Source organism: Equus asinus, chromosome 3 (genome assembly GCF_041296235.1).
Source record: "Equus asinus isolate D_3611 breed Donkey chromosome 3, EquAss-T2T_v2, whole genome shotgun sequence".
Taxonomy (NCBI): Eukaryota; Metazoa; Chordata; class Mammalia; order Perissodactyla; family Equidae; genus Equus; species Equus asinus.
The window spans coordinates 140,657,774-140,685,496 of NC_091792.1; the positions used below are offsets into that span (position 1 = coordinate 140,657,774).

General features: G+C 37.0%; 1 protein-coding gene across 3 annotated transcripts in view; it reads right to left on the bottom strand.

Annotated features, from left to right (window-relative positions):
* The window catches only part of STIM2 (stromal interaction molecule 2), a 172,185-nt gene that overhangs the window by 48,772 nt on the left and 95,690 nt on the right, over nt 1-27,723 (bottom strand). For all 3 annotated transcript variants that reach the window (XM_044767670.2, XM_044767669.2, XM_070506103.1), the window contains exon 3: nt 16,298-16,412. In XM_044767670.2, coding sequence (XP_044623605.2) covers nt 16,298-16,412 — 115 coding nt within the window. The remainder of the gene's footprint in view (nt 1-16,297; nt 16,413-27,723) is intronic.

Consider the following 27,723-nt stretch of genomic DNA (forward strand, 5'->3'; position numbering starts at 1 on the left):
CAAAAAGAATAAAATACCTTGGGGTAAACTTAACCAAGGAAGTGAAAGATCTATGCAACAAAAACTACAAGACTTTCCTGAAAGAAATTGATGACAACACAAAGAGATGGAAAGATATTCCATGCACGTGGATTGGAAAAATAAACATAGTTAAAATGTCCATACTACCTAAAGCAATCTAGAGATTCAACACTATCCAAATCAGAATCCCAATCACATTCTTCAGAGAAGCAGAACAAAGAATCCTAAAATTCAAATTGGGCAACAAAAGACCCCCAATCGCTAAAGCAATCCTGAGAAAAAAGAACAAAGCTGAAGGCATCACAATCCCTGACTTCAAAACATACTACAAAGCTACAGTAATCAAAACAGCATGGTACTGGTACAAAAACAGGTGCACAGCTCAATGGAACAGATTTGAAAGCCCAGAAATAAAACCACACATCTATGGACAGCTAACCTTTGACAAAAGAGCTGAGGGCCTACAATGGAGAAAAGAAAGTCTCTTCAACAAATGGTGCTGGGAAAACTGAACAGCCACATATAAAAGAATGAAAATTGACCATTCTTTTTCACCGTTCACAAAATTAACTCAAAATGGATCAAAGACCTAAAGGTAAGACCTGAAACCATAAGGCTTCTAGCAGAAAATATAGGCAGTACACTCTTTGACATTAGTATCAAAAGGATCTTTTCGGACACCATGTCTTCTCAGACAAGGGAAACAATAAAAAGAATAAACAAATGGGACTTCATCAGACTACAGAGCTTTTTCAAGGCAAAGGAAAACAGGATTGAAACAAAAAAACAACCCACCAATTGGGAAAAAATATTTGCAAGTCATATATTCGACAAAGGGTTCATTTCCACAATATATAAAGAACTCAACAACAAAAAATCAAACAACCCAATCAAAAAATGGGCAAGGGACATGAACAGACATTTCTCCAAAGATGATGTACGGATGGCCAATAGGCACATGAAAAGATGCTCATCATTACTGATCATCAGGGAAATGCAAATCAAAACTACACTAAGTTATCACCTTACACCCGTTAGAATGGCAAAAATAACCAAAACAAAAAGTGACAAATGTTGGACAGGTTGTGGAGGAAAAGGAACCCTCATACACTGTTGGTGGGAATGCAAACTGGTGCAGCCACTATGGAAAACAGTATAGAGATTTCTCAAACAATTAATAATAGAAATACCATATGACCCAGCCATCCCACTACTGGGTATCTATCCAAAGAACTTGAAATCAGCAATTCTAAAAGTCCCATGCCACCCCTATGTTCACTGCAGCATTATTTACAATAGCCAAGACGTGGAAGCAACCTAAGTGCCCATTAATTGATGATTGGATAAAGAAGATATGCTGTATGTATGCAATGGAATACTACTCATCCATAAAAAAGGATAAAATCGTCTCATTCACAACAACATGGACGGACCTTGAGGGTATTATGTTAAGTGAAATAAGCCAGATAGAGAAAGACAATCTCTGTATGACTCCACTCATATGCGGAGGTTAAACATGTAGACAAAGAGAACAGATTAGTGGCTACCAGGGGAAAGGGGCAGTGGGGGGTGGGCACAAAGGGTGAAGTGGTACACCTACAACATGACTGACAAACAGTAATGTACAAATGAAATTTCACAAGGTTGTAAACTATCATAATCTTAATAAAAAGTAAAAAAAAAAAAAAAAAAAAAAGAGGGGCTGGCCCCGTGGCCGAGTGGTTAAGTTCGTGCGCTCTGCAGCAGGCAGCCCAGTGTTTCGTTAGTTCGAATCCTGGGCGCGGACATGGCACTGCTCGTCAGACCACGCTGAGGCAGCGTCCCACATGCCACAACTAGAAGGACCCACAACGAAGAATACACAACTATGTACCGGGGGGCTTTGGGGAGAAAAAGGAAAAAATAAAATCTTTAAAAAAAAAGAGGAAGATTGGTGGCAGATGTTAGTTCAGGGCCAATCTTCCTCAAAAAAAAAAAAAAAAAAAATCCAGAAAGAAAGAGAGAAATACAGATAACCAGAGTGGATTAAATCCCTGACTACAAACTTACACTTTCTCATTAAATAAGGATAGTTTTCTTCTTTTAATTAAGATAGATTGATTTTCTCCTACATGAATTATTTCCCAACTGGGTCATTCCATTAATATATAAACACGGTAAAATTTCCCATCTTTTAGAAAATAAAAAAACTTCCTTCCCATCATACGTATCTTCAGGTATCATAGTCCCATTTCTCTTCTCCTTCTTCTGAAAGTCAACAATATTTACTATCTTCACTTCCTCTTTAATCCACTCCAATCAGACTTTCACTTCCACCACTACAGTGCAACTGCTTTTGTCAAGATCACCAACAACCTTAACCTCTACTTTGCCAATCCAATGATGAGGTCCCTGTCATCATCTCATTCGAACTTCTGGAACATCTAACACTGACTGTGCCCTCTTTTTTTCTTTTTTTTTGAGGAAGATTAGCCCTGAGCTAACTACTACCAATCCTCCTCTTTTGCTGAGGAAGACTGGCCCTGAGCTAACATCCGTGCCCATCTTCCTCTACTTCATATGTGGGATGCCTACCACAGCACGGCTTGATGAGCCGTGCCATGTCCGCACCTGGGATCTGAACCGGCAAACCCCGGGCTGCCAAAGCGGAACGTGCGCACTTAACCACTGCACCACTAGGCCGGCCTCTGACTGTGCCCTCTTTCTTAAAATATTTCCTTCATAGGCTTCCAGGACCCTACATTCTCCTGGTTCCCCTCACAAATCTCTCACTGGTCATTTCTTCTGTTTCTTCCTTCCTGGCTCCTTAATCCTGCTTCTTAATCTCTCAGCACTCAGTCCCTCACCTCTTTGCATCATGATCTCAGTGTTTCTCAACCTTTTTTTTTTCATTATTGACTCCCCCAAATTGAGCCTGTTCAGACTTTTTTCCCTTAATCGCCTCCATCTCCAAGAAATTTTAATACCACAGGTACATAAAACCTAAGAGCCATCCTTAATTCCTGCCCCACCCCGCCATTAACTTTCTGCATCCAATCCAACAGCAAATCCTGTCAGCTATTCCTTCAAACTATATCATAAATCGGTCCTCTCTGCTACCTCCCTCTCGCTAGGTCACTGCAAGACCCTCAAGAGACCTTCTACTTCTACTCCTGCTCCTCTTCTTCAAAAGTCTAATATCCACATAGTAACTACAAGAATCTTTTCAAAAGATAAATCACATCACTACTTTGCTCAAAATTTCTAAATGGAGCTAGACTTGCAATATACTTACATTATGCTTACAACAAATTCCCAACTCTTTATGAGACCCTAAAAGGTCCTATGAGAGCTGGCCCGTCTACCTCACCGATCTTGTCTCCCACCACGTTCCCCATCCCTTATGACCTTCTAGCTCTACTAGCCTTCTTACAGTCCCCTGCACACTTCGAGGCTATGCCAGCCTAGGGGTCTCAGCCTGGCAGATCCCTAACCTAGAGTATACTTCAGCTGGACCTTCCCTTGGCTCACTCTCGCTCATCACTCAGGTCTATGACCAAATATCACTTCTTTCTGGAGTTCTTCCTTGATGCACCTTACTTAAATAGCCCTTGCCCTACCTGATCACTGACTACATGTTATCTTGCTTTACTTTTATCACATCACTTATCTGTTCCAGTAGTCATGTGAGTGTGTATATATCTACATGCACACATGCAAACTTGTTCACTATCTGTCTCCCTAAAAGAGTGTTAACTTCATGAGGGCAGGATATCTATTTTGCTCAATGCTCTATCCCCAAAACCCAGAATAATGCCTGTCTCACAGGAAGAACTAAATAAATTTTTGATGACTTAATGAATGAACAGAGCAAGTGAATTTGACTTTTGCCCCTTGCAATTAATAAAATCAGTGATGATAAAGTATCCTTACAACAAATTGCCCATTACTTGAGGTAATTTGAGTCTCTTTATCTTCCGCCACTAAAAACGGACTTACTAAAACAAATAAACTGCCCAAATTTTGAAATAAAGCACTACAGTAAAAAAGACGTAGTATACTATAATTTCAAGCCACTCAACAAAGCATGTTGAACAATCAGTTATGCACAGGAATTTATTAAGCATTTAGTTTTGTAATAAATTCAGCCTCCAGTACTTAATATAGTGCGGGTTCCATTAGAAACTAGAGTGATTACTTTTTTGGGCATTCCTGAAAACTACTCAAAGAATCTAGACACAGTCCAAAAACATATATCCACTAACTTAAAACTTAACCTACACTTTTTCAAAAGCTTCCAATTACACATCTAAAAGAGAATGCAGTCTAATATCATGGTCAGATTCATGCAATTGAGCATGCTCATTAAAAACAGATGAGAGAAATTTAGACAACTATCAAAGCAGATCAATCTGCAACTATCTCACACTGCAATCTGGGATGTGCTTACCTTTGCTAAGGTCACAGGCTCTGGATCAGTGGGTATGCAGCTAGTACACAGAAACCTATTATTATTCATTGTAGTAGAGGTATAGCACTATCATTAAAATTCTGCCACAAAATATTTGGTACTGGTCAAAACGTGGAAAATAATGACGTTAGAATTCTATATTCTTACAATACGTAATTTAGAAACCAACAAATGCATATGCAAATTTAAAAGATAAGGAAGTTCCTGGGGTTCCCCTTTCTAATTACTCACCCTCTCATTTCCCCTTTTTTGAGCCCACCTCCATCCCCTTCCAAAAAGTTCAAGACATTGTTTTAAAAGAATTTTCATTCAAATTCTTCATAGAAATAAATTCTAAGAATGATTTGAAAATGGTAGTAACATGCCTGTGAGTCAGTGCCATCTAGCCATGGAGAATTATTTGTCAAGTTTCATGCCTGTCTTAGCTTAAATTCATTTTTTATTAACCTAACAATGTTTTCAATCCATAAACCAACACACAATTACCCATAAAGAAAATAAATGCTGACATTACATGGAAAGGTGTAAGAAGGTGTAATCCCAGTTACCAACTCTTATACATAGTGGCAGTACTATCTGAACAAAGCACTTGCTGAATTGAAAATTTTTTAAAATGTTTAACCTGTCAGTAGAGGGCTTCTCTTTTTCTTTAAGCATAATCAGATTTACCAGTCTTTAAAAAACCCTTTACTTGATCGTACTATCCATTTGTAACTATCATTCACTTTCTCTCCATTTTCTTGCCTATCCCTTAAATAGGGGGTTACTCACGGTTTCTACTTCATATCTACTCTTTCTCTTAACTCATTTTTTTATTGTGGTAAACAAACAAAACATAAAATTTACCATCTTAACCATTTTTAAGTGTACAGTTCAATGGTATTAAGTATTTATATTGTTATGCAACCATCACCACCATCCAACTCCAGAACTTTTTTCATCTTGCAAAATTAAAACTGTGTACCGATTAAACAATAACTCCCCATTCTCCTCCCCCTAGCCCGTGGCAACCACTATTCTACTTTCTGTCTTCATGATTTTGACTACTCTAGGTACCTTACATAAGCGGAATCTTACTGTATTTGTCTTTTGGTGATTAGCTTATTTCACTTAGCACAATGTCTTCAAGGTTTATCCATGTTGTAGCATATGTCAGAATTTCCTTCCTTCCTTTTTAAGACTGAATAATACTCCACTGTATGGATACACCACATTTTGTTTATCCATTTATCTGTTGATGGACATTTGGGTTGCTTCCACTTAAATCTTGTTTAAGACTTATTTTGTGTGTGTATATGACTCAATTCCCCTTACCAATGTTTAAATTGATTTCTTAAAGTTTAATGATTTTCTCCTTGCCAAATCTAATGGCTTTTTTCCAATATATCATATTTCTCTATATCAAAACTACTAGCTACTTTTCATCTCTCCTCGCTCTATCTCCCACTGCAAGAGAGAGACAGACAGAAAGAAGAAATGACTTACAAAGATTCATGTAATGCAAAGAGAATGAAACATGAAAGATGTCAGTGGACCAGGGAAATAAAACTAAGTAAGAGCACGCATAAAATATACATGAGATCCCTAATAATAGCTACAAAAAGTAGACAAAGAAGGAAACAAAATCAGTCACAAGGTTCACAAGGCAAGCACAAACCATCTCCTCAAGACTACATCTATTCGTATTACAGAGACATAAAAAGAACATTCTTCATGTGGGCTCTCAGCAGATACTGGGCAATATGGTGGACTATGCCCTCAGCTACACAACCATCCATCAGTTCCTGAAAACCCTCTTCTCTAGACTTTCAAGACACTGTACCTTCCTGATTCACCTCCCATGTCTCTGATGGTCATTATGTATTTTATTAGCTAATCCTTTGCTTTTGCCTTAGTAGCAGTATTCCCAAGGGACTATGCTCTTTCCTTCTCTTAGTGAACTCTCAATTCATACGACTATAACTATTATACCTTTATGTGAGTGAATCACAACTTTATACCATTAATTTTGTTTTAGAACATAGCCCTTAAGCAACCATAAGCTCCTAGTGAAAAACACCTACTTTATACTGTTTTTTAGCTGATTAATGTTACCAGGAAAAAAAATTGATGATGGAAGTAAAAATTTAATTTCCTTCAATGGGAGTGACATTTATTATTTTGTCAGACTGATCTAGACTCTTAATTTTAAACTAATACCTTAAGTAAGTAGCTGATTTTAAACACTCTGAATGAAAACTATCTGTGGTTCGCCACTTTCAACATCCTAGAAGAATTCACACTGATGCTAAAAGAAAGAGAAAAAGAAGACTGGTCAAATGTTAGAAGAATGCTTATTAAAGACCTCTTATTGAAGAGCATCTTACTCAAATGAAAAAATTAGATGACAAGCTTTATTTGTACTTACTACTCTTATTTAGACAGAGTAACCATCCATAGACTGAGAAGAATTTTAAGTATGAGACATATATACATGCTATGTGATTTATCCTTTTTTTTTTTTAAAGATTTTATTTTTTTCCTTTTTCTCCCCAAAGCCCCCCAGTACATAGTTGTATATTCTTCATTGTGGGTCCTTCTAGTTGTGGCGTGTGGGACGCTGCCTCAGCGTGGTTTGATGAGCAGTGCCATGTCCGCGCCCAGGATTCGAACCAACAAAACACTGGGCCGCCTGCAGCGGAGCGCGCGAACTTAACCACTCGGCCACGGGGCCAGCCCCTATCCTATTTTTTTTTTATCGTTCATTCCCTCTGAGCCATATATTTATATGTGTAATATAACATATATGTATATAAATATATGTTCCAGAATTAGAGAAATGCTTAGAATTTTTAAAAATAAGCCATGTTCATTCAAGAACATGTTCATTTAATTCATTCAAATTGAGTTTGAAATTTTATTTTCATAGTATCTGTAATTTGTATTATTTCTATTACAGTTGTTTCTAAATTGCTAAGTAATACTCAGTGGAATAGAAAAAAAAGACCCAAGTAAGCATAAGACTTGTTTGAAAAGAAGAAAGATTTTTATAAAACTGACCATCTTTGAAGAGGAGAATACAATTATCAACAAACAAGATCCTTATCTAAAAGAACAGAAATAAAATATTTGTTCCACCTAAAGTGAATCTAAATAGAGAACCTCCTGCAATAACATACATTTTAACACCCAGAACTGTAACCAGAGTCCCTCCTATCCACTGCTTTCCCAAACCGAGAATTGGTAAAGCAAAATTTAACACACATCTGTATGGAACTGATTCTCAACTGCTGGGGAAAGTAAGGAAAGAAAAATAAGATGTTCACGAAAGCCTCCTGTTTTCTAGACAGTCCATCACAGTGAAAAGTGGACAGCCCTCATTTTTACCTTCTGCAGAAGGTTCTGTTACTGTACTCCAAACTTGAGGTATCCCTTGAGTCTGTGAACACAGCAGAGGAGAAATGTAGAATAATTCAGGTGTACGGAAACACATAAAGCAAATTCACAAACAATTTTAGAATAGTACTTCCTTAAATTGTAAGAAAAGCTTCATCATGAGATAGATTACATACTGGAAGATTTGTTATTTAAGAAAAAAATGGGGCTCACAACATATCCATTTCATGTGTTCCCAGAGAATAGAAATTGTTAAATTTTCTAAGGGCCAAAGTACAGAGAGATGTGATAGGCAGTTGGTTTTTGCATCCTATTCTGGGAGTGGTCTCTATTTCAGAATAAAATCAAGAAAGATCTATAAAAGGAAGACAGAGCTGTCACAAAGTCAAGTACGTTCCATAGATTAAAAAGACATCATCAATCCTAGCAAATCAGTATATGCAATGACCCTAAATCTCTGAAAGTCAAGTATCCTGAAGTAAGGAGGAACCGTGTCAACAATAAAAGAGAAAGAAATAGGAAAGAAGACAACTAATATAATAAAAACCAAAACCTAGCCCTGATGAATACATTTGAACTGAAGGGAACAGAGAGACTAAAACACTAACATAGGATGATGATTAAGAAAGATTAGCAACTTATTGTGAGTGCTCTGAACTCATTTAGATAATTTTATAATAAAAAGAAAGCTATTTGATCATAAAGGAAGAAAGGACGCACTTTAAACAAAAATACAAAAATCAATGCTGATTAATACAGAAGTGTTTTGCAAACTGATTAATTTTCAAATTGATCAAGTAATATTTATGCTACACTTCTAGCAAAAACCCAGGTTAAGCAGACATAAATGTTTGTTGATAGGGTAAATGAGCACTATGTTTGTGTCACCTATTCCCTACATACAATAAACAGACTACAAAAGACTTTTGCTGGTGGTGCAAATAATGACATTCGTCATTTTGAAAACAGACTCTACTTCAAGAACAGGCCTTACACTGTATAAAGTACTTTCTGTAGACAATGAAAATCCAGTACCTCTATAGATGGCTAACAACAGCTCTTCCTAGAAGTAAAAGTATTGTTTAAAAGTTGAAAAGTGTTAAAAACCTGTGTTAATAAAACAGCACAAGCATTTGAAGCATATTCAGAGCCTTGTGTTTTCAAAATGTGCTATATTAATCACAAATATCCTGAAAGCTATTAATTCAGCAGAATGTCTCTTAGTGAAGAGCTGACGAGAGATGAAAGGTAAATGTCCCTTAATCCAACTAACTCCTCTGGCCTTACCTGACCTCTGTAGGCAGACCAACATACTTCTTATTCAATTATCCCACAGTGCCTACTACATGTAACTCGATTACAGATCATATCACATCCTTTAATTACTTAATAGACCTTTCTCCAATAACAGACTGTAGACAGGTGGAGGACAGAAAACATACTCTTCATCTGTCCATCTTCAGTACCTGGGACAATGCCTTGCTCATAATAAGTATTTACTAAAAAGCATTCACTGTTATGAACCAGTTAAATGATTCTCCTCAAGCCCAATGGGTCTAAAATCACAAGGAATAAAAAAAAGAATGGAATTTATTCTGAACAAAGGGGATAAACTAATCCAAGTCTTCCTTTAAAATATTTCTCATTTATATAAGGCTATAAGCCAATGTTACCGCAATAAAAAATAAACAAACAAACATAGACTTAGGATGAGCTGGCAGTAAAGTATAATTCAAAATTTACTAGCATCAAAAGTGTTCTAGATTAGAAGAGGTCCAGGGTCCCTTCTAGAATACCATTACTCTTGAAGATGAATAACTATCTTCTAAATACTTTAAAACTCGATGAAAAATGGAGGGAAATTCTAATTTAAAGCATCAGCTTTGTTATTAAAATGAAATAGGTTATTCCTAAAGAGAATGATTGAGGAAAAGAAAATAAGTTGATTTAAAAAGAAATGTTTGTTACCAAAAAAAAAAAATATTTCTCAGAATTCATGATTTCTCCTTCTTCCCACTCAAATACACATTATATTACACTCAAAGTTAGTCGTCGTGCTTATGGTAAATTCACCTTCTTATAACTAACTCTTCTATATTATAAGGCTTTCCAAAACAAGAAGCTGTAATAGCTCCTAATACCTAGTGCAATGATGATAAAAATATGCTACCACTTTCCATACACATAGTAAATATTGCTAACCAGTAATTTCTACAATAACCTCCTTCTTTGCTACTGAGACCACACACAAACCAAGCTTCCTTAATACAGTGCTCTAGGCAACCACTATCAATTGGTAAGCATTCATATATGAGTGGGATCTTACTTGCCATTCTTGGAGCAGCTTATCAGGTTTAAACATTAAGGCTCACTAGTCTGGTCTCCCTCTCTGACTGACCCTATTTTCCACTATTCTCCAACTCAGATGCCTCTTCCAGCATTATCAGTCTCCAAAGTCCCCTGCATGTGCCATGTGCACATTTATCTTACAAAAACCGTAGTAACGAGGGATAGTCACTGAGCACGTGCTACATGGTAGGCACTGTTCTACGCACTTTACACACACAAATTCATTTCATCCTCAACAACTGGATGCAGTGGATGACTTTTACCCCATAATAGATATGAAATTATGACACAGAAAGGTTAAGCACTACATGTTAATAGCAAAAGATAAATATTAAAACAGTGATTTATCTCATATACAGTAAAAACATTATATTTCTGATTTGTAAATTGTGCTTGTTTGAGGGATTTAGGACTTAAGTCTGGAATTACACCTGTTCATCCATTCATTTTAATGTGCTAACCTGTGTATATCCCTAACTTTCTTATTTCTAAGAAAATTTTCTCTCTTTCAAAATCTTGCCGAAGAGTCACCTCTCTAATGAAGACTTCCCCAAAATAAATCTGCCCATTCTCTTAAACTCCCACAAGAGTATCACTTACCTAGTATTTAATCAAAACTTCTTGTATTGTTTTTTAACATTTCATCTGTGCATATGCAATAATATTGTAAGCTCCTTGAGGAGAAAGGCCTTATCTTATACTTCCTTGTATTCTACCACACTGACTGCTATGCATACTGTAAATATACAAATAAATACTGCATCAACGAATGCCACAAAGATAATGCTACCTGACTATCTGCAAGGCCTACATTTTGAATTACTCTTCTGATAATGCTAAACAATATGCACTGATCCTTTCATATTGTTTTTTCATTCCAGTTTCATTGTAACCAATAGCATAGACCTAAAAAAGCTGGTAGATTTTATCAACACTTAGAGATCCACTTATACCTTCATATCAAGAAGAAAATCCTTATGAATATTAAAAATATACATAAAGGAAATATTTATAATGTTCCTTACTTTTAGAAATTTAACATCCATGGTCAGCAAATTTTTTTCATAACATTGCTTTTTATGTAACATTTACATTTTTGCTTTCCTAAATAGAAAGAAAATAGTCTTGGTCATTTCTCTCTAGGTAGGCATTATATACACTTGCAAACAACCATTATTAAATGCTCTTCTTCAGACAATTTCAGCTCCCTTAAATTTCTAATCAAAAAAAAATTAAACCTTCTGCAAAATTTCCAAATGTCTATTCAATTTGTAAAGCCCAAAATTACACAGTGACCTTAGGTAAGATAAGACCCGTGCTGAACAGGATGGAAAGATTACCTCATGGTTGTCACATGTTATAATAACTACTTAACCCAATGAGTTATCATTTTTAAAAACAGTACATTACTTAATCAGTTTTTTATCTACTATGGTCCCTAAATCTTACACATAACCAATAATTTTCTATCTACTTTTTCCTTCATTAGGTATCTGGCTACTATTAATTGCATTCAGTAATTCTAACAACTTATCCAGTTTATCAAAATCTATCTGAAATCTAATACCAGTTTTTTAAATGGCTTTTATTTGCATTGGACTGCTGCCATGTGCAAACTGAGCAAGCATTCTCTACGAACACAAAAAGAACATTCAGGTCATGTTGAAATTTTTCTTTGTGAGATCAGGATCAACTTCTACATAACACAATTTTACTCTTCCCCAGTTGACAACATTCCATAAAGATCTTAGGTACATTTCACCCTCCAAAGAACTGCACATTACAAGGGTAAGTATTTAGCCTAAAATGTCTGTTCATTTTATTGATGAATATTAGGGAACTGAATCAAAAACCTTTCAAAACTTTAAATAGAGCCAAACACTTTAGTTTTATTCAGCATTATTACAAAGATTAGTCAACATTTACTAAGTGCCTCCCAGGTGTTGCCAGAAATTACACTAGGCACTTTTACTACATTACTCATTTATATCACACAAGAATTGCATTTTCTCAGTCAACTTTAAAATGTGCCCAATGTCTTAATGTTCAAAAATAAAAGTGCCAGGATTTAAATCTGTATAGCTTGAAAGCCCACACACTTCCTATAGCATGCCGCCTCCACTTCCACGTCTAGCAAATTTTCAGGTAACTAAAGAAGGAGCCATGAGGGGGCTACCATTTATGGTCTATCTCCTTATTTCCCTCAGAACTCCTGGTGAACCCTCACAGCCTATTGCAAACACCACCGTCTGTGTATAATCCTACCAGAGAGTTAATTACTCCTTCCAGTGAGCTATCTCCATATCCTTCACTTACTTCTATTATTGTACATATCACCAGATATTGTAACTATTTGTTTCCTTTGTCTTTCCCACTCAGCTATTTACTCCTTATAACCCAGAGACATGTTTAACACATCTTTAACACCAGGATCCAATGCCTACTTAGCACATAACAGATTAAACCTGTTCTGCTGACCTGCTTCTGTAACATGACTTAGCTTATGTGCAACTGGTAAATAGGGATCTTGTCAATATAAAAGTCACATTTCACTTGTGACTTTCTTCACGTTATTATTTTATATCACCAAGTAACAGCAAATGGATACAAAGAATACAGAAGGCCAAAACAGCAAGCTATTAACACGATGCCCACCCACCACTCCTTCCTTTTAGCTCAATTTGGCCACAGCCTCTGTCTTAGAAATGCTTGTTGCTCAGCTCTCATCTTCGTGCACTTTGTCCTTGTCTTCATAATTTAGCAACCTCAACCCTACCTAATCCCTCCTTCCATTAAGTTATCTTTACTCATATTCTAAGGTAAAGTCCTATATCTACCACAGTATTTACCAATTAGGAATTTAACACGTCTTTTTACCTGTGCTAGTATTATTGTTAGTACTGTTAGTGCCCTGGTTACAAAGTTGCATAGGTTTTGAGTAGTCTGCTTCAACCTCATTTTTTCCCATAAACTTTGTAATTTTTAACTTCATAATTTTGCAAAACATAAGTTTTTCAGGAATGCATATACTTCATTACAGCAAAAATGTCTGTACTCAAAGTATTTGATGAACTGAATTACTGAGTATCCAATGCTCATCAGGCATTATACATTCACTCATTGAACAAATATTACTGAATATCAAAGTAAATAAGGCACTGCTCTAGGCACTAAGGACAACAATGATGGGCAAAGTACGATTGTGTATGTCTCTGCGTGTATGCATATGTGTGTGCATGTTATACACATGTGTGTATGTATCTGCATTCATGTTCAACTAAACAACCTTGAATTACATATTATTGCTAGAGGTACATTCTAATCTCTATATCAACAGTTTCAAAACCTTTTCAGAATCATTTTTTGTTTCCCAAGAGAAATCTTAAGCAGAAACAAAAAATATCAGATAAAAGCAAAACCCTGCACATTCAGCATGCCCTGCCCCTGAGATACCTCCAGGAAACCTGGGGCTTGTTAGGCTATGATTTAAAAACCACGATCTAGCAATGATACTCCACCTTTACATGACCCCTTTAATAAATAAAAAGAGTCTGACATGGGTTGAGAAAATCAATTAGGTCACTGTAAAGCTTGTAGTGGAGGATGATTTCACTGGACTCTTCTCTCTTCCCTCCCATGCAGCTGTTTTAATAGGAGCCCGAAGACTACTCCTCCCACGCCCTGATCCCCTAAGAAGGTTATGTGAGTGACTGAGCTTTGGAGAAAAGGAAGTAGAGAGTAGATGCTTTAGGTCCACTCTTTGGAGACCTAGGGGGAAATCTTCTCACCATCATAACGGTAAAATCTTAGGGAATGGAAATTAAGATAAAAGTCTAGGGAAAAAGAGATTTAAGAGGCTACTCAACATGAAAAGGCCTTAAGCTAAAAAACAAACAAACAAATACTCTCATAGATCACAAAAGATCTCCCCGAAATCACTAAGGTGGGAAAGCAAAATGGAGTTTTGAGGACAGAGTCCCCTAAGATTTGGGATACAGTAATAACAAAATAGACAAAGATCCTCTGCTTTCTAGGCTTACCTTCTCAGGGGCAGGGGAGAGAGAGAAGAGAGACAAACATAACGAACAAGTCAGTTATATATCTTAGAAGGTGATACATGATATGTGGAAAAGAAAGTGTGACGCCATGTAAGAGGGATCCAGAGTGCCAAAAAACAAGGGTAGCAGGGAGGGGAGGGAGTGTGGTTTGCAATTTTAAATAGAGTGATCAGGGTGGGCTCACGGAGAGAAGAGCCCCAATAAAGGCTTTAATAAAAGAGGTAATGGGGACCAGCCCAGTGGCGTAGGGGTTAAGTTCCCGCACTCTCCTTCCAGGGTTTGCAGGTTTGGATCCCTGGCACAGACCTATGCACTGCTCATCAAGTCATGCTGTGGCAGTACCCCATATACAAAATAGAGGAAGATGGGCACAGATGTTAGCTCAGGGCTAAACTTCCTCATAAAAAAAGGTGGAGGGAAGGTAAGGGAGTTAGCCAAGAGGACCTCTTCACTCCTGCAGTGGTAGAATAGCAAGAAGTCAAACTGGGAAAGAGGAGGGAGGGAGGGAGGGGGAGGGGGAGAGAGACAGAGACAGAGACAGAGAGAGAGAGAGACAGAGAGAGAGAGAGGGAGGACAGAAGGTGGAAGAGAGGAGTGAGCAGGGGAAGGCATACCATGTAGAGACTTACAGGTCTTTGTAATGATTTTGGCTCTTATTCTGAGCCATTAAAGGGTACTGAGCAGATGTGATTTATCTTTTAAATAGAATACTCTGCTATGTGAAGAAGAGACTATAGCAGAGCACAGGGAGACTATTAGGCAGCTGCTGCAATTCCCCAGGCAAGAGATGGGAGCTGAACCAGGGTGGTAGCACAACAGGTGATGAGACGTGGTCAAATCTTTTTTCCTTCATTCAAATATAGTTAAGTGGGCTCCGTTCAACTTACCACATATCCAAATCTCAAATACACTAGTAGCAATAGACTCCATAATGGATCTCCAATTCCTTTAGTAAGATCTACATGTTGCTGAGGCATTTCACACAAATAGACTAAGTCTTACTGAGTTTTCCACCATTCTAGCACTTTCCTCCCATGAAATTTATACTCATTTATTCCTACGCAAGTTCATATTACTTAAAAACAGTACGAGGAGGGGAAATGGAGATACAGATTTTTAAAGTCTATGTGATTTTCATTTAAGTCTGGTATTTTTTTCCCTTCTTTCTTTTTCTCTTTCCCAGTATACTGCAACAGATGCCTCTTTGAAAAAGTGAAAACAAAAATGTAAGCAAGCTATAAACCTTCTTCTCCCTTAATAAAATACTGAGCTTTGGTGGGATAGTTTTCTGTATTTTCCAATTTCCATATGTTGCCATTGGCAGTCTAGTAAATGTTATTATTTCTTTATACTCCAACTTGGTAATTTGTCCCAGCTTCCTTTTAATTTCATTTCATTTTTCAAACCAGCAGAGAAAAATATATGCTACAACATAATTGCTTAACTTTGGTAAAAGGATAGAAACCTTAGAAAAAAACATTTTGGTTGACTCTGTTACTCAAAAAAAGAAAAAAAATGCTTAATGGACTTTTTTACTGTGCATTACTGTGCACAAGATAGCTTGAGAATTTAAAGGTAGAAACAGAATATAAATAACACAACTTTATCAGGTAAATATGAGAAGACTTCATAAAGGGTTTACTTGAGAAAAAGCTTAAAAGTTCTGTGCCTTCTAAAGACTTTAGGAACCGTTCTCCAGAACTAATAAGAAAACTTTAGGATCAACATGTTTGATAAACCTTTTATAATAATTCCATTTAACACCTAAAACAATGCTCTATAACTTTAAACTCTCAGATATGCATTATCTTATTTATTCTAGCATAAGGTATTAAATTATCTGAAAACAGGCTGACCCTTAATGAATCTTAAGATAAAAATCATCTTTCAAAACCAAAAACGAAAAAATTATTTACTAGAATATAAATATCCTCACAGATATGTTATCTCGATTCTTTTTAAATCATATGCAATTAGTGAGTTAACAACGGCTAAGCAGGGCAGAAGGGCAAGTGAGGCATCCGGATCACTGAAAGAGTCTTACCTTCTGACGTTTTCCATCGTTTCCATAAATCCTCAACAGTTATATGCTTATCTTCTCTGTGCAGATGGCTGTGTTTATTAGAAGCATCTTTATATTTCATATCTTCTCTGATAAACTATAGAAGAGAAAATACTAAATTAAATATACTTAAATTCACAATTTTAGTCTCTATAAACTGAGGAAAATAAAATGTGAAATCCAGTGGGTGGTGATTTTCATATAATAAATGGTACATTTTTGGTATTTTATACTCACAATATTCTTACGTTTATAAAACTTTTAATGAAATGTCTTCCACTACCAATCATAACAGTAACAACAATAGCAGCAGCAGTAAAAGTGCTTATTTAATGCTCGTTATGTACCAGGTACTATTCTATATTATATAATAAATACGTCTCTATATCTACACACACACACGCATATGCAGAGAGAGGCAGTCATTTCACTTCATGACAGTTCTGTAAGGAAAGTATTATGTATCCTCATACTTTATAGATGAGAAAACCAAGGCCCAAAGAGGTTAAGTAATTTGCCCAAGGTTGAAAAGACAATGAACAGCAGAGCTGAGATTCCAACCCAAGCAGTTTGGTTATGCTCGATAGCATAATATACTCCCTCAGTATTACACATTTTTACCAAATACCTAGTGACGGGGTGTTTCAAAACACAATAAATACTAATTTCAACTGCTGCATCATATTTCTACCTTTTAAGCTATTACTTATAGTTGAAAGGTATTTGATTACAGTGTTTAGAACTAAAATACTTTTAAAAACTAAAGTAGATCCTTTATTAATCTTACTGAAAAATACATAGAGAGAAAACACTAAAACTTTCTTTGCTAAAAATCAACGTGCTCCGTATTACTTCCTTATATAAAATTCTTCAATTGCTCCACATTCTCTACCAAATGAAAAGCACACTCATTTTTATGACTTACATACCATTTCCCAATCCTGTCCCTGATAATCTTTTAGGCCTTATCTCTTGACATTCTCCCCATATAAACTAGCCATTCTAATTACACAAAACTAACAGGTTTTTTTTAACTGTTATGCTTTCTCTACCACAATATTTCTGATTTTTCTTGTTTGGTATTGTTTTATTTGGCATCTTTATTAATTTTTTTCTAATTCCAAAATTATGAGATCATACAAAAGATTATTTCAGAAATACCCAATGTAGAAAGTAAAAATCCCCTACAGTCCCAAACGCCAGAGGCATATTTCTCTGACTTTTATATACTGACATTGAAAATCATCTTCAGAGAAAAGACTGAAGTAGAGTTGTTCTCTACTGAAACTAAGAAAGAAAATTTTAATAGCTGTATAATATTGAGCAAAGCATTTCACTGTTCTGAGCTTCAATAACCTTGGGTGCAAAATGAAGAAACAAGGTTTTAGGATCAACAACACTACTCAACAACTGGTCAGCAGACTGATGTCAGTGAGCAAACTGATCCCAGTCTACATTATGTATAGAAATGGAGAGTAGCCAGTCAGAAACTTTTACAGCAATTAGACAGTGTTTTCATGCATCTCACCTAAGCATGTGATAAATGTACTTACTATGTAGGCCCTATCTATAATGAAGTGGAAATGAAAAATCTGGTCCTCCAGCACAGATAATTTGAAAAGCACTAATCAAGAAGCTCGATTCTAGCACATGTATATTCTGTTGTTCTAAGTAGTGCCTTACCCTTTTTTCTAAATGTGCTTTCTTTTTTTTTTTTTTGAGGAAGATTAGCCCTGAACTAACATCTGCCACCAATCCTCCTCTTTTTGCTGAGGAAGACCAGCCCTGAGCTAACATCAGTGCCCATCTTCCTCTATTTTACATAGGATGCCTAACCACAGCATGGCTTGACAAGTGGTGCATAGGTCCCCACCTAGGATTCAAACCGGTGAATCCCAGGCTGCCAAAGTGGAACGTGCGAACTTAACTGCTGCACCACCGGGCCAGCCCCCTAAATGTCCTTTTTTAAAAGTTATTTTTAAAGGGGCCTGCCTCATTGCCCCAACTCCTTCTACTTCCATTGCCTATTTTCTATTTTCCTATTTCTGCCCATCTCCCCTGCTCTTCCTGATACCTTCAGAATTCAATAGACATACCTGGAAAAATCACTGTCACTGAGATGCTCAGAAATTGCCCCTATCTGGAAGACGTCCAACAGCTAGAGAGATATTACAGATTGAAAAGTATGATGAACAGAGCAGGGAGGAAGCCTATCTTGGAAATGGTTCAGTCAGCTGGAACGAATGGCAACTGTTTCATTTATGTGCTACATAAAAAAAAATGTCTTAGGAAATTCTCTTCACCACATAAACACAAAGAACCCAGAAGTAGAGTTCTGTGGCTTCAAGATCAATATATTTCAGAAAATAAACCTGGGCCGGCCCGGTGGCGCAGTGGTTAGGTTCGCACGTTCCGCTTCTTGGCAGCCCAGGGTTCGCCGGTTCGGATCCCGGGTGCGGACATGGTACTGCTTGGCAAGTCATGCGGGGTGGGAGGTGCCCCATGTATAAAGCAGAGGAAGATGGGCATGGATGTTAGCTCAGGTCCAGGCTTCCTCAGCAAAAACAGGAGGACTGGCAGTAGTTAGCTCAGGGCTAATCTTCCTCAAAAAAAAAAGGAAAATAAGGCTAATTTCCATATATAGTCTATATGTGGCATTCTAGCTGCTGAACTATTTTAGAAAGCCCAGAATGAGAGTATAGGTTCTGCCAAAATATATGCTTACCAAAATAAAAGAATTAAGACATCAAAAAAAGGCAATTAAAACAAAAAGCTAATGAAGATATCCATAGCTCACTTGGTGTAAAAGAACTGTCTGACTCCTAAGAAAATTGGGTGAAAACTGAATAAATATATAGAATTATATTTCCCTAGAATTATGATTTAAAAATTAATATATACTTCTGTTTTAAAACATGACCCCAAGGTAACATAATTCATAACAAACCACATAAAAGTTTATTATATATCTTCAACATTTTGATCACAAAACAGCAGTAGAAAAGACTGTAATTAAGAATTACGTCATACTGAAACTAGGTTGGAAAATGTTTAACTGAACCAAATACACTAAAAATCATCAGCTTCCCCTAAATCCTCTCCCAAACATCCTACAGAAGAGTAGACCATTCTGACTGTTCAGACTTTCCTAAAACTTCATAGAAAACTGCAAATTTTTGAAATGAGGCAGGCTACTTGAGAAACAGTCACCAATAAGTGAAAATGTATGAGCAAACGACAAATGCTTCTTATTCATTGCAATCTGTGAATTAAGGAATCTCAAAAGAGAATCTGAAATTCTATGAAGAAACCTTCAAATAATGTACAGGAAATGAGGTACAGCCCTTTGGTAAACAAATTCAGTTATGCAAACCTACTATAGGAAAGCCCGAATTGACAACACAAATAAAGAAGTGCTCAATAAATAAATGACTATTGAATATTCTCTTCAAACATTCACCCAGATGATTCTTTTAAATAAATTCTAGTACCATTGAAGAATTTACATATTCAGTTTCAGGAAGTTAGTTTTTAAATGATAAACTGATTTCAGTTCCTTGTTCCTATAACATATATATTATTTTGTATTTTGTATTTGTACTCTTTTTATTATATTTTTATTGTTTGTTTTATTTCTATGTTATGTCTATTATATTTATGTTTTGTATTTGTGCTGTTATTTCTATGATACTGCTTTAATAAAATCTGACACGTTAGTATAGACATATTTTGGGTCTCTATTCAGCCTACACCCCTTTCCCTGAGAACCACCTCCCAAGATTAGTGTAGATCCCTGAATGTGTCCAGTCACCCCTCCCTCAACCTATCACCCACTGCCACAGCTATGTGACCAAAGGATGAATGCTTGACCCAGAAGAAAACAATAGAGCCTGACTAGACTGACAGGGTTTTATCTCACAGGAAACTACAATTCAGATCATGAAAAGTTGGGTCACTTGGCCATGGGTCTGAATTTTTAAGATGATAAAAGACACTGGTATTAAAGGTTTCGTTTTATGAACAATCAAGATGGGCCAGGTGGTAAGGAGAACAGAGGAAGCCAATACACAGAGAGACAAAACAATGACAGAGAACAGAGGTGAGCACAGGAAGAGAAAGAAATGGCACCAGGAACTGTCTCAGTTCTTGATAACATTCCAGTTTCACTTCCTCAGGGGGCCTGAGCTACACAATTCTTGTCATGACTTCCATGATACAACAATGATAAATTTGCTTCCCCTTTTATTTTTAAATACACAATTTTAAGACCTCAGTACCAAGGAAAGTGGATTTATCATCACAGTTAAGCACTCAGACTCTGGAGTCTGACAGACTATATACAAAATCTGACTCTACTAAGTACTCACATTCTCTTTAGCATCACACTTCTCTGTACAATGAAGAAAATAAAACTGCCTGACATATACAGCTATCAATACGGTTAAATAAAAAACGCATACATAGTGCACAGAAGTGTTAGACAATAAAAAGGTTTTGAGTGGTTTTTACATTTCAATGTTGTTATTGCTGAAGTTTAAAGCCTGAATAAATGAGTTTCACCCTGACTATACTGGTAGATTTAATACACATTTGGGAAATATCAGACATTTATAAAGCTAAGATTGCCCAATACTCTTAAAGTACCATTTCAGATATCCTGAAACAAAATACATAACTCAGAGATGGAGAGGAAAACCACAGCCTTTTTATTGACAATGTAAGCAGAGACTGTCCCAAAGGACACCTGTCATCAAAACAACGTCCTAAGTCTGACATGTGAGTCAGTTAAAGCAGATGGGTTCCTTGAAAAAAAATGCAGGGTCTTTCTATCTTGAAAATAATACTAAAATAGCTTAGTATAAACGTCTCAGGGAAAAGAATGCATAACAAGAAAAGTACTACTGTTATTCTCACTTTTAAAAATGAAAAAACTAAGGCTAAGGGAGGGTTAGCAATTTACTCGAGCTAGCTGGAGAATTCAACCATTATTTATGACACTGATTCAAATGACTGATCAGTCAGTAGAGAGATTTACAAAGAAACTTGTGAAACAATGTTTTTATGAGCTGAAGTCTGCCTGTCATTTGTTTTACAGGAACCGATACATGACCTATATCATTAACTACTCTTCAAGATTATTATTGATTATAATCCAAAAATCTCTAACAAAATTACCCACGATTCCATCAGTCTCTCCATTAGTTGGAAAAAAAAGTACTGCACTGTCATTAAAAAGCACATCAAGAGGCCAGCCTGGTGGTGTAGTGGTTAGGTTCCCAGGCTCCGCTTCAGTGGCCCGGGGTTCATGGTTTCACATCCCAGCCGTGGATCTACACACTGCTCATCAAGCCATGCTGTGGCAGCATCCCACATACAAAACAGAGGAAGACTGGCACAGACGTTAGCTCAACGACAATCTTCCTCAAGGAAAAAGAAGATTGGCAACAGATGTTAGTTCACGGCCAATCTTCCTCATCAGGGAAAAACAAAAAAGAATACCAAAATGAGAGTCCAAAGGCCTATACCAATGACTTACCTTCTGTGTTCTCATTTGAAAAATAAAAGATAAAAACTACCTCACAAAGTTATAAAGATAAAAAAGAGAGCACAGCTTTACAAATATATGGTGAAAATTTGTTGCTTTTATTGGAGTTAAAACAAGTAAGTACTGTGGCAACTAGAGATATATTGAAGTCTAGTTTGGGCCTTAGTTTCTAGACAAAATCTACAATTAGGCTTTGGTTTCAGCTTCCAGAACTCTGAACACGAACACCCAAAATACCTACTTAGATGTCTTTCTGCCATCCATGAACTTGTGAGTGCCAATACCCAGGGAGATCATGGACGTTGAAATTATATCCAATCAGCATAACATCAGTAATATATAAGGTGAGTCACTCAGATTTAACATGAATAAGTGAATTTCACTTTAAGTAAAAGTAAGCATTCAAGAAGTAACCAAAAAACTCCTTCTGTTTTTTATTTGCTAAAATCAAGTAAGAATGAACTTGTATTTCCAGCCAAGATGAGGTTCCAGAGACCAGATTTGCCACTACCCCCCAAAACAACTAAAAGATTACACAAAATATATGTAACTATAGTTTTCAAGACATTGAACATCAGGAAAAGTACAGTGATCCCTGAGAGATCAGAAGCAAAGTATGCCCTATGACCGGCCTAAATCAGTTCCTGGAGAGAACTTCCAGGACTCCAGGACACGGCGCAGGAAGAGGGAAACTAGGCAAAGACTGGCGGTCCTGAGTTGAAGAGATGGAACTGGGAGTCTGGGGAGAACAATGGAAGCTAGAGATTACAGGGCTAAGTAGAGAAGAGTGAGTGAGTTGTACAGAGAGAAGCCATATAGGAAGGGTGCCTCGAGTCTTCAGCTGACTACTGATCAGCTCACAAATGCAAGGGAGCTATAGAAAGCCAAGAAAAAAAGATAAGCAAAAGAATTAGAAGAAACAATCCCTGAAGATTACATAGGGCAGGAATTAGCACTTGTTCCAAGGAGACAGAGTGGAAAACCTCATAATTCATGGGTTACCAGGTAGAATACTAAGAAAGGTTTTGCCTCAGTACTGGGGAATGTCAACCCTACACTAAACTCTACCTTGGTCCTACCTGAAAAAGATTCTAAGTGCAAGACAAAGGGATTAAACTGTTTCCAAGTAACTTAACCCCATCCTAGAAGTTTAAGAACATTTATAGGAATACAAAATACCCAGCACCCAACAAAGTCAGGCATCCAATGAAAAATTACTAGGCCTGCTAAGAAACAGAAAAATATAACGTAAAATTAGGAGAAAAGTCAACTAAAACCTACCCAAAAGTAAGAGATGAGAGAATTAGTAGATAAATATATTAAAACAGTTACTACAGTTATGTTCTATACATTCAAAAAGCTAGTAAATATTGAGCATGTTAATGGAGACATGTAAAATTAAACGTTTTTAAGAGCCAAATTAAAATTCTACACATGAAAATTACAATGAATGAGATGAAAAATACACTGAGACTACTGACAGATTAAACACCACAGACTAAGATATCAGCAAATTTAAATAAAATAAGCATTAGAAACCATCCAAATTGATATTGAGCTGTGGGACAACTTCAGGCAGCCTAATATACGTGTAACTGGAGTCCCTAAGGAGCAAAGAGGGAATGACAAAAAATATATATTTGAAGAAATGATGGCCAAAATTTTTCAAAACTTGATTAAAACTATAAACCCACAGAACCCAGAAGACAAATAAACCTCAAGACAAGAAGCACAAAGAAAACGATACCAATACACATCATAACCAAATAGCTTAAAACCAGGGATAAACAGAGTATCTTAAAAGCAACTTGGGGTGAGGGTGGGGGGCACATTAGGTACAGAAGAACAAAGATAAGGAGGACAGCAGAATTTTCATCAAACACAATACAACCCTGAGAACATATTAAGCAGCATATTTAAAGTATGAAAGAAAAACCTGTTACCTACAACTCTTGTCCACCAAAAACATCTTTCAAAAATGAAGGTGAGACGAAGGGGCGGAGCAAAATGGGGGGGTGAGCTGACCCGGGATTCTCTCCCCTCCAAAATACAACAAAAGATTGGAAGAACTGAATTTCAGAGAATAAACATAATGCCAGCTCGTTAGAGACCTACAATACCAAGAAGGCGGAGATCATAAATCTTGCTTACACCCTCGGAGGCGCTGGAACGGTAGGAGAGAACATCGCTCCCTCCCCTAGAGTCTGCGATGGCTGCGGCGCGGGTCGGGAAGGAGCGGGAGAGGGGCCGCGCGACTGGGGGATCATCCAGGACTCCTGCCGCTGATTCAGTGGAGACCCGCTGACGGGGGGAAAGCTTCCGTCCGCGGGGACCCTATAAATCAAGGGCCTTGGGAGACCAGAGAACAGAACTGATCTGAACCCAGACTGGCGCGTGTGAGTAACAGCCCCTCCCCCCCCAGCAAAGCCAGTGGGCGCAGCCATCTTGCCCCGAAGGCAGAGAGCTAACACGCCGCTCTCGACCCCCATCTAGTGGCGACAGGCTGTAACTTCAAGTGAATTCTACCACCATGAGAAAAAACCGCTCCTCTACCATCCAGCAATTTATAAGAGCCCCAGACCAGAAGGAAAACAATAAAAACACAGAATTAAGTCCTGAGGACTTGGAATTAGGTAAACTAAGTGATAATGAATTCAGAGCAGCTATAATCAAAAAACTCAATGAGGTAGAGAGAAAGATAGAGAAACAAGCCGAGTTCTGGAGTTACTTCACAAAAGAGATTGAAATCATAAAGAAGAATCAAACAGAATTACTTGAGATGAAAAACACAATGGAACAGATAAAACAGAATACGGATTCCCTGAATGCCCGTGTAGACAACCTAGAGGAGCAAATCAGCATAATCGAGGACAGACAGGCCGAATGGCGCCAGACAGAGGAAGAAAGAGAACTAAGAATTAAAAAAAATGAGGAAAATCTCAGAGAGATAATGGATTCAATGAGGAGTAAGAACATAAGGATCATAGGAATTCCCGAGAATATGGAAAAGGAAAATGGAGCAGAAAGGGTGCTTAACGAAATTATTGAAGAGAACTTCCCAAATCTAGGGATCAACGGAGAAATGTGTGTAGAGGAGAGTTTTAGATCTCCTAGATTTGTCAATGTAAAAAGACCCACCGCAAGGCACATAATAGTAAAATTGGCAAATAGGAATGATAAGGAAAGAATACTCAGGGAAGTAAGGAAAAAAAAGAGAATAACCTATAAAGGAGCCCCTATCAGACTGTCAGCGGATTTCTCTACAGAAACCCTACAAGCTAGGAGAGAATGGAGTGATATATTCAAAGCTTTAAAGGATAAAAACCTTCAGCCAAGAATACTCTATCCAGCAAGAATTTCCTTCAGATATGAGGGAGAAATTAAATCTTTTCCAGACAAACAAAAGTTAAGGGAATTTGTAACTAAAAGCCCTCCATTACAAGAAATCCTCAAGAAGGCTCTCATACTTGAAAAAAAAAGAAAGGGAGAAAGGGGACACAATCCACAGACTAGGGAGACCAATGGATAGAACCAGAACAGGATAGCAAATATTCAACTACAGCATTAGGGTAAAAATAAGGAAACTACCAAAACAAGGACGATCTTAGCACTCTAACTACAAATTAATAAGACGAGTTGGAATAAAAAAATGAAAATAATTATTTAGGAGGGGAAGAGCAAAGGGTCTAAATCAGTATTGGTCGAGTAAGTAAGAGACCACCAGAGAATAGACTATATTATACATGAGATTCTAAATACAAACTTCAAGGTAGACACTAAAATAAAGTACAGAACAGAGTCACAAATCATAGATAAGGAAAAATCTAAGAAACCCAGCATAAGAAATTGCAGTATTAAATGGGTAGTCTAAAGCACACAGGAAAAGAAACACAGGAAAACAAGATAATGAGCGACAGATTGACAGCATTAAGTCCACATGCATCAATAATCACTCTCAATGTGAACGGACTGAACTCTCCAATAAAAAGACACAGAGTGGCAAAATGGATTAAAGAACAAGATCCAACAATTTGTTGCCTCCAGGAAACACACCTCAGCCCCAAGGACAAACACAGACTCAGGGTGAAGGGGTGGAGGACAATACTTCAAGCAAATAGCAAGGAAAAAAGGCAGGTGTTGCAATTCTCATATCAGACCAAGTGGATTTCAAAATAAGACAGGTAAAGAGAGACACAGAGGGACAATATATTATGATCAAAGGGACACTTCATCAAGAAGAAATAACGCTTATAAATATCTATGCACCCAACACAGGAGCACCAAGATTCATAAAGCAACTATTAACAGACCTAAAGGAAGATGTTAAAAACAACACAATAATAGTAGGGGACGTCAACACCCCACTCACATCAATGGACAGATCATCCAGACAGAAAATCAACAAGGAAATAGTGGAGCTGAATGAAAAACTAAAACAATTGGACTTAATAGACATATATAGATCACTCCACCCTGAAGGAGCTGAATACACATTCTTCTCAAGTGCACATGGAACATTCTCTAGGATAGACCATATGTTGGGAAACAAGACAAGCCTCTACAAATTTAAAAAAATTGAAATAATAACAAGCATCTTCTCAGATCATAGTGCTATAGGGCTAGAAATTAATTACAAGAAAAAAGCTGAGAAAGGCACAAAGATGTGGAGACTAAACAACACACTACTGAACAAGCAATGGATCATTGAAGAAATTAAAGAAGAAATAAAAAAATACCTGGAAACAAATGAAAATGATAGCATGCCATACCAACTCATATGGGATACAGCAAAAGCTGTATTAAGAGGAAAATTCATCGCAATACAGGCACATCTTAACAAACAAGAAAAATCCCAAATAAGCAACCTTAAAGCACACCTAACTGAACTAGAGAAAAAAGAACAAATGAAGCCCAAAGTCAGCAGAAGGAGAGAAATAATAAAAATGAGAGCAGAAATAAATACTATTGAAACGAAAAAGGCAGTAGAAAGGATCAATGAGACAAAGAGCTGGTTTTTTGAGAAGATAAATAAAATTGACAAACCACTAGCCAGACTTACAAAGAAAAAAAGGGAGAAAGCTCAAATAAACAAAATCAGAAATGAGCGAGGAGAAATAACAACAGACTCTGCAGAAATACAACAGATTATAAGAGAATACTACAAAAAACTATATGCCAACAGAATGGATAACCTAGAGGAAATGGATAAATTCCTGGACTCCTACAATCTCCCAAAGCTCACTCAAGAAGAGGCAGACAATTTGAACAGACCAATCACAAGGAAAGAGATTGAAACAGCAATCAAAAACATCCCAAAGAATAAAACCCCAGGACCAGATGGCTTTCCTGGGGGATTCTACCAAACTTTCAGAGAGGATTTAATACCTATCCTTTTCAAGCTATTCCAAAAAATGAGGGAAGATGGAACACTTCCTAACACATTCTACGAGGCCAACATCACGCTGATACCAAAACCTGACGAGGACACCACGAAAAAAGGGAACTACAGGCCAATATCACTGATGAACATAGATGCAAAAATTCTAAACAAAATTTTGGCAACCAGAATTCAGCAATTCATCAAAAGAATCATACATCAGGATCAGGTGGGATTCATACCAGGGACACAGGGATGGTTCAACATCCGCAAATCAATCAACGTGATACACCACATCAACAAACTGAGGAATAAAAACCACATGATCATCTCAATAGATGCAGAGAAGGCATTTGACAAGATCCAACAGCCATTTATGATAAAAACTCTGAACAAAATGGGCATAGAAGGAAACTACCTCAACATAATAAAGGCCATATATGACAAACCCATAGCCAACATCATACTCAATGGGCAAAAACTGAA